Raw genomic sequence first — 17,665 nt, 5'->3', positions numbered from 1 at the left:
GTAAGTTCTATGAGAGGAACCGAGAACCAGAGAGAATGGAATAGACCATGCCCAGCTCAGTAAACCAGCAGCTAGAATAAGAAAGAATGAAATCAATAGAACTATTATAATGGGGAAAATTCTCAGCCCAAACTTTCAGTGGCTTCAACTTAAAAATAAAAGTATCTCAATTAAAAACATGATCAAAGTGTTGTCTACAAGAGAAATACTGACAGACTCATAGACTAACACTGGCAGAATGGTAAACAATATGCTCTTCAATAGAAGCTAAGAGCAAGCAGATGCAGCTGCTCATATAAGACACCAAAGAATGCCACTATATATTAATGGAACAGTCCATCAAGAAGAGAGAACAGGGCCTTGGTTGTGTTTGCCTGGCATTCCCAAAGCCCTGATTCCATTCCAGCACTACATAAATAGAGGTGGAGTTACAGAAGAAAGGATATATTTACTGCGTGCCAGACATGGTGGCTCATCTCTTGGAGTTCAGGCCAGTCAGGTCTACAGTTAGCTACAGGTCAGCCAGATCTACATAGAGAGATCCTGCTTCAAAACCCCAAAATGAAACCAAACCAAGACAAAAAAAACAAACAAAACAAAACAAAAAAAAAAACAACTTTATTGAGGGGCTGGAGAGATGGCTCAGAGGTTGAGAGCACTGACTGCTCTTCCAGAGGTCCCAAGTTTAATTCCCAGCAATCACATGGTGGCTCACAGACATCTAGAATGATCTGGTGCCCTCTTCTGGCATGCAAGCATACATGGAAGGAATGTTGTGTGTGTGTGTGTGTGTGTGTGTGTGTGTGTGTGTATATATATATATATATATATATATATATATATATATAAACTTTATTGATATTTACTTCATGATGCTTACCATTTGATCCTGGCAATGCTCCTACCCCATCTGAGTGCTAGGATTACAAGTTTGTGCCACCAATCACCAATTTTACCTCCACTTGCTATTTAGCATCAATTAAGCTATGACTTTAATGTACTTTGAAAATTGATTTCAATGGAACTTTAGTTTGAAATAACATGATTCTGAATCAGGAAGTAGAAATGGCATACTTGAGAAAAAAATTAATATTTAGTAACAGCTAGAGTTATGATGCAACCAATGAACATAATCTATACACATAGTGTATTAGTTCATACACATGTAGGTAAATGTCATACAAGCCTGAAATCCTTGACTATCAACTTTTGAAGTAAGCCCTGTTTAATAATTCAGAATATTTGGGGTTTGTTCAGATAGAATGAAATAGAAGAGTGTAAGAGGACTCAGGCCCTTTGACAATGTTTTACCATGAAGTGGGTTCTAAGTTAAATTTGAGAACAAGGAGTTAGCTGTCAGAAGCTTTCGGACTTTAGAACTGCTGAGAGTGTGAACTGCGGTAGGATGAAATACAAATGAACATGGGAAAGGACAGCTGATTTTAACAAACTGCGAAATGAGTCAGGAGAAAGCATTTTCCGCCATTTTTTCACGCCAGTTACCCAAACAAATTACATATGGATTTAGAAGTTAACTACTGCTATTTTAAACACGTTAAATAAAAGCCTAGAGAAATAAGTGATGATTTAGCTGAATATACATCTTGCAAGGTATAAATATGTGGTTTAGAAGAAACAACTACTTGTTGGCAGAAAAGTAACTAGTAAAATGTCTAAGGAAATAAATGAATATGTAAACAGATGTTTCTTTACAAATTGGCTCAGTGATGTTTCCATTTGTAACACCTAAAAACAATGAAATGAAGGCAGAGCAGGTGACTTAGTGGCTAAGTGTTTGCTGAGCATGGAAATTCAGATCTTCAGCACCTATATATGAACAGCACATATGAAAATGGCTTGTATACCTGTACCCTTGCTGCTGGATGTGGGAAACAAAGACAGGAGTGTTGTACCCAGATTGCGACCCCCAGAGAGAGACCACTAGAGAGGCCCAGACTGTAATAAGCAAGGTTTAATTAGCATAATACAAACATGTTTGGAACCCATCTCTGCCCCCGCTGCAGTGAGGTAGAGAGGAATTGTATCTCCTCTGTGGGGTAAGCGTTTAAAGGTGTAACTACAAAGACGCTTTTGAAGCTCCTTTGGCTCGGGGGCAAGGACTTTTACTCTCTCCCATTCTGCGTCTTTATCACCAGGTGGTTGGCTGGCTGGGCTGAGCTAAGTGACCTTATGCTCCCAGGTGGGAGAGGGGAAGGCCACATTCTTCCTGAGAAAACATTCTGCTAGGAAATTTCTTCTCGCCCCTTTGAGAATAAGGGGGGTGAGGGTCCCACAAAGAGGAAGACAGGAGAATTTCTGGGACTTGCTGACCAGTCAGCACAGGTTAAAATCATCAAGCTCCAGGCCTAGAGAGACCTTGTCCTAAGGGAGAATGGCATAGAGAATTAAAACATCCTGACACTGTTCTCTGGTTGTGTGTATGTGCAGACTGTCTTTGGACTTACTATCTAGTGCTTCAGGATAGTTCACTAAAAATCCTGAAGGCCAGGCATGGTAACACACACCTTTAATCCCAGAACTTGGGAGGCAGAGGCAGAAGATCTCTGAGTTTGATGTCAGCCAGGACTACATAGAGACCTTGTCTCAAAAAATAAAACAAGCAAACAACAACAAACCCACCAAAGAACAAGGAAGAGAATTCTGAAGAAGTTGTGTGTGGTACATGCCTACAATACTAGGCATTTAGGAGGTAGAGAGGAGTATCAGGAATTAAAAGTCACTTGACTATATAATGAATCCAAAGTGAGCTGAGCTACATGAGAGACACTGACTAAAAACCACACACAACTATTACATAAATCACGAGTTAACTTATGTACGAATTTTCACAATGTAGCACATAGATTTCAATTACACAAGAAAATCTGCAATTTTCTGCATTATGTGAATTCCTAAAAAAACAGTGAGAATTAACTAACCTGCAAAGAAATTGAACCAACAGTTTCTAAATAGGACTGTCCAATATAAATTCAAACTTGTAAAGTTAATGAAAATACATTTATTCAAACTTAACTGTAGGAGAGATCCAAACTGAGTTATGTAAATATTAACTGTATGATTATTCAGTTCCTTAGGACTAGATCAGTCATATAAAAATTTCTCAGTATAAATTTATACAGTAAAGTCTAGCAATTAAAGACGTAATTTTTATATTGAAAACTTTTTTGTTATTACAGCGGGATGGATTTATTTGTTAAAGGCCCAGTACAAAAAATGGTTGAAGAAAGTGACTTTTTAATAAAATATACACTCGTAGGAAAAAAATCCTAATATACTGATATTTAGTTAAACAGAAAGGACTTACGAAAACACTTCAATATCTAGGCACAATTGGTCAAGTATTAATGATAATTTCTGTCATTACTTTAAAGTTTAAGCCAGCTTTTCAACTTGACTGTTACTTCTATAACACACTCCGTCAGCACAGAGAAGGCACCTCTCTCTTCCCTAAGGCCCTCGAGAACAAGTATTTACAACATTCTAGGAACACAATGCTCTATAGGTAAGTACAGACACAGTTATTTACACACCCCACTTTAGGGCAAACTAAATTACAATAGAACTATGATTTGTATTTTTACATCTTATGATGGACATGACTTTCAAAGACACCAGAAGACAATCCTCCACATAAGCTTTTACATACAAATTTAAATTAAATGTGCATTGGTCACTAGTATGTGAAAAATTCTATGAATTAGTGCAATTCTTTGTATCCCTAGTACTCAGGGAAAGTTTATATACAATAAAGAAATCTCAACTACTACGTAAGTCAAATTTTTTATGGCTCAATAGTCTAACCACTTAATGTTCTGTAAAATTTTATAATTGAAGTACCAGAACACTTAATAAATGGTTTATAAAAATCTCTTTAAAACAAAGAGAACAGATGATTGGAAGAAAGTACAGAATTTCAGAAATATAGTTTTTACTGCAATTTATGAGAAAGGAGTGATAAAGTATTGATTCCGAGGGTAATCATCAAGCTGCTGCTTTCTGATTAGGTATTCTATTAACAAGTTGAGGTGGTTATCATCATTATTTTTTACTTAGTGGCTGTATATTTAAGTGTCTTATTAATGTTGGCTGAAGGTAATTTATATGAATAACCATCATCTTCCTACAAAGGAGATGAGAAACTACTCCAGAAGCCTTAGGCATCATAGAAGTCAAGAGTGTGGGAACTAGGCTGACTTAAGCTGTATTTCTACACGATATACACATGTACAATATACAGTGTCAAAGCTGTACAGTTTCAGATTGGCTTTACTTACATTTTTGCACATTTTCTTTTGTTCTAAAATAAAAATATAGCAAGGAAGTCTATTTACAAACCAGGAAGCTGCTTCAGAAACAGCATGACTTAAGATATAAAGTGAAATCTCAGTACAATGAAAGTGCAGGTCATGTTTGCAGAGTCTGTCGCGATCCCATTTCCTACACGCACAGTTTGAAGGACATTAGTTTTAAACGGCTACTGTTCTCTACATCAGGGGGTTTACTCATCATAATGCAACGACAGCAAGAATTTGTCCACATCCATTCCTGCTGGAAATGAACTAGGTAGCTTCTTTTTCTGTGAAGACAAAAACAAGAGAGAAGGAAAAACAATAAACTCTAGGCTAGATAATTTTCTTAGCAGATCACCTAAAACATTATATAGAGTTCTTTACTATTAAACTGCATCATTTTTGATTCTGTCAAAATTTTATTTCTACAGGGAAAGACAGACAGGTTTTATCAACCCAATGTTAAAATACACTTTAATTGTAATTAAATATTAGTTTAGGCAAAAGGCAGGAAACAAATCTCGAGTATGTTATGTGAATGTCAGACGAGAACATGCTTCCTTTAAGGTGGTCATGTTTGTAAAACCATAGGCCTTAGAAAGTATTACTAACAAATATTGTTTTATTATACTAATTTTGTATGTGTGCAACACATTTGTACACACACATATACACAGATGAGTACACAAGTCAGAGGACTGTTTTGGGGGAGCTTTTCTGCTTCTACCATGTGGTTTCTAGGGATCAAACTCCATAATCATCAGTCTTGAGAACAAGTACCTTTACCATCTGACCCCTTTGCTAACACACAAAGATTACCACTCACTCACCAAGTTCCTACCATTAACTAGAGATACTTTTTGAAGTAGTAGACTATATAGCAGACTATAAAACCACAGAGTAAGATGTATGATTTTATGGTAAATGATGAGGCACAGAATCATGGACAGTCACAGGGATGACAAGCAGTTGAAACAGGTCAAACTCAGAGTTGCAGGGCACAAAACCTAGATATCCTTTTCCCCACCTATTCTATTTTCTCTATGGTACTCACATATTTTCGATTCAGTCTACTCAGTAAAACAAACAAATTTTAGATATATGCATTTATCATTGCTACTACCCTTGCACTGCCTTACTAAAGACAATCATGGTAAGAAAAAACACGGGGACATGAATTTTTCTTAAAGACCATGGAAGAGAGGGGAAACAAGTAGAAAACTCCAAGTCAAAGAAAGTAAGGTAGTGTTTTACTGGGTAATTCATGTTATGGTAGTTTCCCAGTCTTTCACATTTTATGTGTTCCCATGAAAAATCCTGGGTGATAGATATCAGGATAGAAACATTCACTTTTCCTAAGAATGATATCATCACGACTGGGAAACACTACTAAGTGTATGGTCCTGAGGATACATTTGGTCAGGTAGCTGTAGCAAAACAGTACCAAGTTCTCTCTCTATCTAATGTGAACACTGAAGGAAGGGACAGAAGTGGAACTGGAATGAAAAACTTTTAAACTTGCCTTGATTTTCTTCTTTTTCATTGGTACTGATGAATTTGCAAGATTTTTAGTAGAAGTACGGGAGTTTCGCTCCCGCTCATCTAATTCTTCAATTTTCCGCTTTTTTGTAGTGCTCCTTGAAGATGTTCTAAATTGCTGTGTGTTATCTTTCAGAGGAGTTGCTGTTGTCCTAGCGATTGCTGCTCTAGAGAGAATCATAAGCGTATGAGCAGCCATGCTCACACTATTTTCACTGCCTGTTTCACTGGCTGGGCTGCAGGCAGGCAAGTCTGCAGTAACAGGAGGGACCATTATTCTGGGCATGCTGCCATCTTCACCAAAGCGCCTACTAGAGGGTGCCTTCATACTGTCGGCAGGTTCTTCTTTATGCTTTTCCCCTGCTCCTGAGCCAGGTGTCCGGGGTACTGGCAAATCAGTATCAGCAATCCTATTTGCTGGGCTGTGCAGTGGAACATCCTGCAATATTTCTGCACCAATTAAAGAATTAGTAGATTTACTTTGCTCTTGTTTTAGGTCCTTCACAGTTCCACCTATAGAAGTAGCATTTTTATTGTTTGAGGACGTGGCTTGTTTTTTGGTCAACTCCTGCAGGGAAGCTATAGCTTTTTCATTCCGCAAGCTCCCATTCTGTTGCCCAACAGGCAGTTTTGAAGAGTCTGGACTCTTCTGTCTTTCCCCATCACTGCACAACTCATTCTCCTTGTTAGCTGTTGCTTTATGGAAAGACTCAAGGGCCACTTCTGTGGGGAAAACTTTCTTTTCAGACTGAATTTCTTTCACAGTGGTGTGTCGGCTAAAGGCAGCTTCTGATTTAGATAAAATCTTGGGCACAGTTTTTTCTCTCTCTCTTTTAACGGTACTATTAGAAAGTGGATTTAAGGTGGAGGGGACAATGGCTAAGTCAGTAGCAGGAAAGGACGTGTCCTTCTTTTCTTTGTTTTGGGAGGTCATCTTATTCTGTGGCCCCTGCGTATTTGTCACAGAAGAAACAGTGCTATCGAAACAGAGCACACGCCTATGACTTTCAAATGGCTTGCTGGCAGGAGCTGTCCTCTCTGCTGAGAGGGGAATTGTGACCTCTTCTAATTTTTTCCCAAGTTCAGGGGCTATATTCTTATCAGAAGCTTCAGTTCTACTGAAATGAAAGTATAACATCTCATTTTTAGTAACATGAAATTTGTCATTTGAGCATTTTAATAATCTACAGTATAAATTATTTTATCCTTACCTTTGCATATGACATGCTCCTGAAAGACTGGACAAATCTGTCAAATTATTTACTTGTTTTCCTGGAATCATAAGTTAATTCATTAGAAAAGAAAAATATTTGTGAAAGAAAATATATACTCCACTGAAAAAAAAATGAACCAGATGATAATGTTACATGAGAAAAAATTTAAATGACTGCTAATTTGCAAATAAAACATTTTCATAGATATATTATTCTCTTTATTTTTAATTTTATTCATTTATTCATTGATTTATTTGATTGTTTGGTTTTTTGAGACAGGTGCTCTCTGTATAACAGTCCCGACTGTCCAGGAACTCTCTGTACACCAGGCTGACCTTGAACTCATTGATGTCCGCTTGCCGCCTGCCTCTGCTGCCTGCCTCTGCTTCCGGAGTGCTGGGATTAAAGATATGCACCACCACCACTGGCTATACTATTTTTTTTTAAATACTTAAATTTTCTATAGCATATTCATTCATTTCATAAATAAAATCTAGATATAAACTAAATGACTTAATTTCAGGCCAACACAAATCCAGCCTTCAAGAACTACAGCTTTTAATGGCACTTACTACACCAGTTCGTCTGAGTGAATTGATCCCATTGATAACAACACCTGCACATAGCTTGGTTCCTTACAGAAAAATGGAGCTGTACTTGCACAGAACTTAAGCATATCCTTTAATCATTCTCTAGGTTACTCATATGAAATATCATGTTAGTAGCTAATACTGTATTGTTCAGGGAAAAACAATGAGAAAAGTCTCTTCAGCACAAATGCAGTTACAACTCTCCAAAATTCTGCCTGTGGTTGGCTGAACCTGCAAATGTCAAAGAAACTGAGAAAAGAAGTCAACTGTACTTAGATCAAGAGAGCTTAAGTGTAAGAAAGCATCTTGAGAGAAGGAGCTATGATAAACTAGAAGTAGTGTTTGTGAGACTTGGAATTTGGATGGAAGAAAGCAGGAAGCCAAAGTAATAAAATCACCAGTGGAGGAGGAAAAAAAAGGAAGAGCTACATGAAATAAGACTAGACAGACTTTTCTCCATAAAGAAGCCAGCTGGTATACCCAGCCACACCACACTGTTATGCTGAGTTGGGTCCAGGAAAGTGATATCAAACAACTCTGAAAACCAGATGCTATAGGAGCCAGGCAGAGACAGTACCAACTGGAGGCTGAATTTAATGGAGCTGGAGAAGAGAGTGGAGCAACAGGCCATATATAAGGTACCAGAAAAGGGCACAAGGCCCTTACCATTTCCTCATGCCTGCCACTACCCAGATGAGCAGATCCTCAGACTGCAGGAAAAGCAGCAGAATGGTGAACATGTCACAACATCCTGATGGGACTAACAGACTTGAAACAGCAGAATGGGGATCAAAACAGAGGTGCAGTAAGGGGTCTTAATCTAATTCTCAACAGCCCCCACCCTGGCAAGAACAGGAAGAAGATGTATGGATAGTTTGGCAAACCTGCTTCCTTATAGACTAAACTAAAGTAACCAGAAGGCTCTCCCCAACCAGGAAGAAATACAAACTGAAAACATCCTTCTATAGCCTGGCGGTGGCACACGCCTTTAATCCCAGCACTCGGCAGGCAGAGGCAGGCGGATCTCGGTGAGTTCGAGACCAGCCTGGTCTACAGAGCAAGTTCCAGGACAGGCTCCAAAGCCACAGAGAAACCCTGTCTCGAAAAACCAAAAAAAAAAAAAAAAAAAAAAAAAAGGGGGGGGGGCTGGAGAGATGGCTCAGTGGTTAAGAGCATTGCCTGCTCTTCCAAAGGTCCTGAGTTCAATTCCCAGCAACCACATGGTGGCTCACAACCATCTGTAATGAGGTCTGGTGCCCTCTTCTGGCCTGCAGGCATACACACAGATAGAATACTGTATACATAATAAATAAATATTAAAAAAAAATCCCTTATCAATTTTAGTTTGTATTTTAAGCTTTGCCCTAAATGTTTTCATTTCTTTTTTGTTATTATTAATTTTTAGTATTTATACTTCTGTACTTTTAGGAGGTCAGGTGAAACTTAAAGTTTTATATTTGCCTACCTGCCTGGAAGAAATTCAGATCCCCAGAGTTACCTGGAAATGATTCCAGCCAGCTGTGTTGCCTATAGATTGTACAGTACACTCCAGGTTTCTACATCTATTAGGGGGTGCAGAGTGGCCAGGTTCCTAGATTTTGTAAGCTGTCACCCAGGCTTTTGTGGGCTTTGGTGATACAGTTTGAGTCTGAGTCATTTTTGCTGTAAGTAACCCCTCACTCAAGTTCCTGTAAGTAAATTTAAAAGAGCTCATTGGTTCACCAAGTTAGATTCTGATCTATGGTCTGTTCCCTGGTTCTTCATCTGGGGCGAGGAGATGTTTGTTCACATCTCTCCAAGAACAGTGTCACGGAACAATGATGCATCAGAAGGTTCCAGCAAACAAACAAACTCAAATGCGGAAAGCAGATGGTAAGGAATGATAAAGATCAGGGAAGAAACAGGTACTAAAATAAATACAGAATGAATCTCACAAAGAGCTGATTCTCTGTAAAGATTAACAAGACTGAAAAGTTCCTAGGCCAAACTAATCAAAAACAAACAACTGAGGTGGGAGGGAGGGGACAGGGAGTTCCAAGTTAATAACACTGGCAGTAAAAAGACAGACATTACAACACACTCCAATGAAATCCAGAATATTCTTAGGGAATGCTCAGGGAGCAATTCCTTCACTTCCTTTCCCTTCTCAAGAAGGATCTCACTAACTTGTTCCACCTGGTCTAGCCTCTTGTTTCAGTCTCCCATGTGCGGGTTATAGTTTGCCACCACCCTAGGCCAGGAGCTTCAGTTTTATCCTGTGACCAACTGGGAGTTACTAAAATTGTTTAGGTAGGAAGTCACATATTCTAATATGTATGGGGCAGGGGTGTCACTCAACTAAGAAATATAGGATGAACAAGAAAATTGAGGCTCTTAAAAACAAAACAAAACAGGGTAGAACACTACTGATGTGACAGAAAGTTATGACTACTTGAACTAAGAGAAATGTGTGTCAAGAGTAACTCAGTTTTTTGACACATGTAAAGAGATGGTAGGACCACTTGCAAAAGCAGGGAACAAGAGAAGGTGTTACATTTATTTTGTTAAACACTTCAAAATTGTTTGAAAAAAATGGGAATTATGATTTTAGGCAGCTCCAAAGAACATACTGAGAAACAATGGATAAAACCTAAAGCCTTCAGCAAAACAAAGGGATTTATCAGAATCAAAGCTGTCCAATCAAAAACTGCTTGCTTGAAGGGAAAGAGAATTGCTTGTTAGGGATGTACAAGGTATTCAAGAAAACATTCTCTGGGTATCTAATTTCAGCACTTGGGAGGCAGAGGCAGGCAGATGTCTGAGCTCAGCCAGAGCTACACAGAGAAACGCAATCTTGAAAAAACAAAAAAGAAAGAAAACATTCAGTTGCTGCTTCACAAACACAACGTTCAAACTCTTTGAACAAGTACCTGTAATAGGCTTGTTTCTGAGTCCCTGAGCCTTCTGAGATTTTTGAGGAATGGGGAACTGAGTAATACTTCTGTTACAAACAGGTGCTGCTAAAGGCATATGAAGGACCTAGAAGGAAACACACAGAGAAAATTAACTAAGCAGTTGTTGGAATGCTTCCCCACACTATTCTTAGTTCATAAACATACCTGCTGAGGAGGAGTAGAGAATGTATTTCCATTCTGTCCAACTACAGACACAGGTATCATTCCCATCATTCCTTGAAGCACAGGCTGTACTGGAGAAGCAATTATGATAGCAGAGCCTAAAAAGCAATTTTCATTAAAATCAGTTTTACTTCCATAAGTCTTCTGACAATAAATGCCAAAGAAATTAGTATTTTGAAGCAAAGTCTATCACTAAATCTTCTTTCCTAACAATCTCTGCACCAGCTCCAGCCTCCAGGTTCCTGCCCTCACTGATGAACTGCTATACAGAACTGTGAAATAAACCCTTTCCTCCCCAAGTTTCTTTTGGTCATGGTGTTTCATCACATCACTAACACTAACTAAAACAGAAGTTGGTACTACGAGTGGAGTATTACTGTCAGACCTAATCATGTTCTGGGGAGGACCGCGGAAGGACTTTGGAACTTTGGGCTAGATATTAATAGTTCAGTGAGCGGTTCTTTAGGAGCTTGGAAGATAAGAATGTTAAGAAGAGTGCAGATGATGAAGGCCTGAATTGTTAAGTTTCAGAGGGAAGCAAACACTGTATTGGGCCTTGTGTGTGAAGAATCTGTAGTGTCTGGTCACCTGGAGCTGAAGAATTGGCTGTGATTAGCAAGAGCCCAGAAGTACTCAAGTAAAACCTTTGCTCTGCTGGGATAGTTGGTGCTGAAGAACCAGTTGTGACTAAGAGACTAGCATCACTGAGGTGAAGTCTTCTGGGAAGTACTTCCTTGGGGTAAGCACACAGAAGCTGTGTTCCAGAAGCAGCCAAGGTTGTACTTCATACTGGTAGCCAATCTTGGTAGTGTAAGTAAGAGTCACCCTGGCAGTACTGATTTTGAAGGCATCAAGGGGTCATGGAGAGCAGCTGAGGCTTGGCACTGTGTGGCGGGGCTAAAGTCCCCGAAAAGAGCCCAGGAGAGGCTGTTGTTGAAAGTGCAACTCAGTTGTAGGCAGGGACCCCAGCACTATGGGATGACCACCAAGAATAGTAGCAGGTGGTGGGGTGGAGCCATCCATAGCCTAGACAACGAGCTGTGTGTGCTGCAGAGGGCAGAGTCTGAGAAGTGACCCAAGTTCTTTGTGTTACTCTGGAGGAGCCCAGAAGATGAGTGAATCTCACACATCAGACAGTGAATGATTTATATTGTTGAGTTTGGTTTTGCTTTGTCCAGATTGTGACTGTGCCCTTGTTCTTCCCTCCTTAAGTAACTATTTTTGGTTTGATAAGACCACAGTTGAAAGACTCTGAATTTTAAAAGAGATTGCCTCTTTTGAAGACAGATTTTTAAAAAAGATTTTTAAAAAAAAATGTTATCCTTTGCCTGCACATATGCTTGTGTAAGGGTGCCAAACCCCTGGAGTTACAGACGGTTGTGAGCTGCCATGTGGGTGCCGGGAATTACACCTGGGTCCTCTGGAAGAGCAGCCAGTGCTCTTACCACTGAGACATTTTTCCAACCACAAGAGAATGAATTTTTAAAGATCATGGGACTTTATAATTTAAAATTTGGAATGTTTATACTGCAATGTTGATACTGATGTGTGATCTTTGAGAAGAAAAATAAAAGTTGTGGCTTAACAGTAATGTGTTTGTGTGTCAAGATGACAAGGCATCAACTGTGCTGGCTAGTTTTATGCCAACTTGATACAAGCCAGAGTTATCTGAAAGGAGGGAACCTCAACTGAGAAACTGCCTCTCTAAGACTGGGTTGTAGGCAAGCCTGTAGGGCATTTTCTTAGTAATTGACACAGGAGGGCCCAACCTATCGTGGGTGGTGCCATTCCCAAGCTATCGATCCAGGTTTTATATATATGAAAAAAAAAAAAAAGCGGACTAAGCAAGTCATAAGCAAGAGTGGGAGGAACCAGTAAGCAGCAGCCCTCTATGTCCTCAGGACTGCTCTGCATCTATTCCTGACTCCACTTCTTGAGTTCCTGCCCTCACCTCTTTCAATGATTAACTTTTCCTATGGCATAATGAGTGAAATAACCCTTCCCCTACCATAACTGTTAATGATAATGGTGTTTACATCACAACAATAGTAACCCTAATTAAGACAATCTTGTTCATAAATTTTTGATTAAGTACAGTAATAAAGTTGAGAAATGAAGAAAAAGCAACTTAGCGATATTATCCTAAGCTCGAGACTAGACTATGGCTAGAAGATCCATTACATACTGATTCTTCTAATGAAGAAGACTGAAACCAATTAGACACTGAGTGGTCAATGTCTCATGTTTGAACTTTGTATCAGAAAACTTGGGATTCCAAGTGAGAATTTACAGCCTTTAACTATTTTTTATCTTAATGGTATTGACCAAAAACAATATACTTTTGTGACCAGATTAAACTACCAAGGGAAAATTATAGTGCATACATGGTCCTTAGGAGTCAGCCACAAGAAAAGCTTAGTTATTTAGTCATGGTGTGAATGTACCTTTTCCTAATACACCAACTATCCCTGTCAGATTCATCTTATTTTCACACAAACCTGCCAGTTTCCCAAACATCCATGAATACTTATTCTACTCCCCTTGGCTTCAAATCTTACCTCATTTCTCTAAGCTTTAACTCAAGCTTCATATTATGCAACAGTTCTGGCCTCTTCTTTACCTCATTTGAAATAGTTCTTAAAATAGATTTACCAAATTTAATAGTTAATAATAATTAAATAATCTATAAATCAGTACACATGGGGATATAAGAGAACACGTGTAAATTCTTATCTCTAAAAAACATAAACCAATAGATATGATAAGCTTGTCAATTACTAACTGTATGTAAACCAGCATACAATGAAGACAAGAGCCCCCGTGGAGCCTCTAAAGAATCATTTCTAAATAGCAACAGAATGTGAGAAATGACAAAGAGTTTTAGTAGAATTCAGGTTTTCTTGAAAGTCTCTCTAAAAGACAAATTCCTTAAAAACTTACTATAGGGTCAGGTGGTGGCAGCACATGCCTGTAATCCCAGCACTTGGGAGGCAGAGTCAAGTGGGTCTATAGAATGAGTTGCAAAACAGCCAGGGCTATACCAAGAAACCCTGTCTCAAAACTCCCCTACCCCCCAGAAAAAAAAAAAAAAACAAAAACAAAACTATGACTATAATAAGAATAAAGAAATATCCTGCTACATTGAGTTAAAATATTTTTACAGCTATGAAATGAATTATGTTCTTTTCTTTTTCACAGCTTAGTGCTATAGACGAAAAACTATGACAGAAAAAAATTAAAGCTATAGCCTACCAGATTTAAACAAAACCTGGCTGAATTAGGTAGGAAGAAAGGCATAAGCAATTATTTGTATGGTATTTTGTCATGTGAATTATCTATTTTATCTCCTAGTCAGTGACTTCACACAAGAAAATTAAGATTGCAATCCAGAGAAGCTCCAAAATGCGTGCACACATATATAAATTACACACACATACACGTATCACTTTTCATTCAGTGTTGGAGATACAGTCCACAGTCTTGCACATGCTATACAAGTGCTTTTCCACCACTATATCCCCAGCTCACCTCCAATATGCTCTTAGAGTTACCTTGTGAAAAGTTTGGTGACACAGCTTGGTTGACAGCAAATACACTGTTAGACTTTGGTGGTGTCTGTAACTGCTGCGGAGGAGGCTGTGCAGTCATAGGTGCAGAATTCCCAGGCAATACCACTACATTAGATTGACTGACAGTTGGTCCCAAGGCTGTTGGATCAGTCATACAGGTAGCTATCAAAATGTTACTTGAATTGCCAAAGGCTGTGCTTGTGGCAGGCATCAACTGTATGTATCCTCCGTCCTTAGGAACACATGGTGCAACACTGGTTGAAAAAGTAATGCCATCTTCACTCTGAGGATTGCTTACCACAGGTTCCTCAGGTTTCAGCACCACAAGGTTCTGCTCCACTGAGCCAGAATCCCCTACTTCCACAGATACAACAGCACTTGTAGTTTCTTCTGAAGACAGGCATGTAACAAATTCTGCATTTTTGGCAGGAGATTTAGAAGACAGAATTATTGTTGGCAAGTTTTCTCCACTGATACTAGATACAGCGCTGTTAAGCTCTGCATCTGAGGAAACAAATGGATCATCACTAATGATAATTTTGAGAGACACAATACTTGACGCATCCACCTCCACTGAGTCTTTGCTAGGCTTACCATCAGTACTTTGGGTCTCAGGAGACCCTCCCACTGAACCACCAGATTCTGAAGGAAGCGAATGATTATTTTTCACAGGATTATCCTCTCGGGGAACCAGTGCAACTTCTTCACAGCTGTTGTGTTCACCCAAAGAGAGAAAAATTGTATCTCCATCTTTCACAGAAGAGGAAGGCTCTTGGGAGTTCTTAGACTTAAGTGTCTCAGGCTTGTTTTCCATATGATTCAAGTCAACAGATGTTGAACCATTAGATAGCTGTTTATCTGAAGGGACTGATTCTTCAAGATGAATTTCTATTTGTTCAGATACATTTAAACCTGAACTTTCAACAGTCCCAGGTGATGTTTTACTTTGCAATGGAGAATTATCTTGGCAATCTGGTAGTGGCTGTGCTGCAACTGATGATACACTATTAGTTTCAATTTTACTGCTTTGAGTTTGACAAGAATCTAGTGACTCGGAACCATGGGAATTAGTTTTAGCTTTTATTATATTGTTAGAATTTTCACAAAATTGACTTTTAGATGGCTTTCCAGTCAATGGAGTATCCTGGGACAAAAGCTGGGTATTTTTCCCAGAGAGAATTAAGTTTTCACCATTGGCTTCACTACCAAGGGACACAAATGAAGTCACTGGTATATCAGGCTGATCAGGCTGTATCTGAGGTTCATTCAGCATACTTGTAGACAAAGAATCCTTTTCAACCTCCACAACCCTTTCAGTGTCAGTGGGCATCTGACTGGTGTATAACTCAGAACAATGGTCATTACATTCAGTGGAGCCTCCTCTTTGGTTAAAGTCACTCAAATTAGATACAGACTCAAAGGCAATATCAAGGGCACACTTCTGTTCAGCAGGTACAGCTGTTTTAAAGACCTTTTTTTGAATGTTAGTGTTTATTTGGGAGAAATTTTCCTGGGATTCTTGTTGAAGAACATCGTGGCTATTGCCATTCTTCAAATCACTTAATAATACATCTTCATTTTGAAAGGATGTACAAAAGGGAGGCTGACCAGATTGCCCATCTGTAAAACACCAGTGTGATGGAAAGTTACGTTGAGTATGTTTAGCTTCTGAAAGCAGCCATTTTTCCTGTACAACCTACTTTGCCAAGAAAACACTAATCTTTGGCATAACAGTTAAGTTTAAGACTGATGCACAATTAACAAATGTCAGATTGTTTCCAAGTTTCTAGGAAAACAGACGCCAAAGAAGGAAAATGTACACAGGCTTAAGAACATCCAGTACTTACCAGAAGACAAAATGCCCTAATCTGGCTCTAAACAATAGTGGAAATAGTTGCTTCCCTATCTAGACTTTTTTCTTCTTCTCAGTGTTTTTTAGAGAGGTCCCACTACGTAAGTAGCCCACACTGGCCCTGAACTTGCAGTGATTCTCTCACTTCAAGCCTCCTGAATGATGGGATTTTCAAATTTTGCCATGTCTACTTACTCTATTTGCCTGATTTATTTTTAATGGTAAAATGAGACCAAGATCATTTTGCTCAATTAACACGATTTCTGTGTACACTTTAACATTTAACATATTTACTGAGGACAACCATACACATTTTTCTAGCATGCAAATATGAACAATTGACTCAATGATCTTATAGAGATTAAAATATCTAGGAAAAAACACAGAATAGAAAATTGTAATATAATATAGGAAAAAGGCCAAAAAGAAATTTAAAAAAAAATCTTTTTAAGAGGAAACAATGTAGCATCAATACAGTGAATTTTACAGAATAATTGAGACAATTTGAACAAATATGGAAAGAAATAGGGAAAAATCCAGAAAAATGGCTGTAACTATCATAACTGGTAAAATCATATAGTGTATAGAGCCCACTTAATTCTATATTGAGGGAGAGATTAGGGGAAATTATATTAGGCCACACAAATACAGGATAAATGACATTAAAAAAAAACAGTGCTAAAGATTAAATTGAGCACTAGGTTACATAAACACTCTTGCACAAGCTCCATTTTCAACCTGAAAGAGGTTTCTTAATGAATTTGTAAGACTTTCTGAGGACAGGATTACAAATTTTATTTTGCTTATGCTAAAGCTTCAGTGAAACAATCTTTTAGTTGTGAACAAACACACAAACAAATGCACAAATATAGTTCAGCCTAAGAAATGCAAAGTTGAGCTTTGTTATTAACAATGAACTCAATGAAAGACATTCTAAAACAAGTTTTTGAGGACAGGATGTGAAAAAACTGGAAGCCATTACTCATTTCACTTAAAAACAGGCAAGGAGTCAGGTGGCGGCGGCACACACCATTAATTCCAGCACTCATGTGACAGAGACAGGTGGATCTCTGTGTTCAAGGCCAGTCCGGTTCTATAGAGAAAGTTCCAGGGTAGCCAGGGTGACACAGAGAAACCCTGTTACAAAAAATCACCAATCAATCAAAACAGGTAAAGAAAAATGATGATCAAGCATAGCTTGTAGAGACACTAAATAATATGGAGGTGGCTGATGCTGAAAAAGGCATAAAGTTTACCAAATTATGAAAAGTGAAGATGATGACTATCTGAAGAACAGAGACCCAGGGACTGAAAGGACTCTTTGTTGTGCTGGCAAAGACCCTTTTCTCACTTGAGAGGCAAGTTCTTGATTTGATTTCATAACAGAAAGCTAATACAATTTTATTATGTACTTCTATAAATTTGTGCTATACTTGACAAAATTTCTTTAAAAATATTCTATATATTAAAATTTT

General features: G+C 38.5%; 1 protein-coding gene across 3 annotated transcripts in view; it reads right to left on the bottom strand.

The window, feature by feature from the left end:
* Positions 1-899: 899 nt before the first annotated feature.
* The window catches only part of LOC121438242 (protein NPAT), a 40,261-nt gene continuing 23,495 nt past the window's right edge, over positions 900-17,665 (bottom strand). Inside the window, exons 13-18 of one of the 3 annotated variants that reach the window (XM_041638434.1) lie at positions 14,321-15,958; positions 10,752-10,867; positions 10,563-10,671; positions 7,061-7,121; positions 5,833-6,967; positions 900-4,597 (exon numbers count right to left, since the gene is read on the bottom strand). In XM_041638434.1, coding sequence (XP_041494368.1) covers positions 4,520-4,597; positions 5,833-6,967; positions 7,061-7,121; positions 10,563-10,671; positions 10,752-10,867; positions 14,321-15,958 — 3,137 coding nt within the window. In that variant the 3' untranslated portion in view covers positions 900-4,519. The remainder of the gene's footprint in view (positions 4,598-5,832; positions 6,968-7,060; positions 7,122-10,562; positions 10,672-10,751; positions 10,868-14,320; positions 15,959-17,665) is intronic. The other 2 variants (XM_041638435.1, XM_041638436.1) reach the window with 2 other exon arrangements.

Source organism: Microtus oregoni, unplaced genomic scaffold (assembly GCF_018167655.1).
Source record: "Microtus oregoni isolate MIOR12 unplaced genomic scaffold, Mior012 000055F_ref0000237, whole genome shotgun sequence".
Taxonomy (NCBI): domain Eukaryota; kingdom Metazoa; phylum Chordata; class Mammalia; order Rodentia; family Cricetidae; genus Microtus; species Microtus oregoni.
Note: the sequence above shows the minus strand (reverse complement) of the source record. Positions and strands in the feature narration are given on the sequence as shown.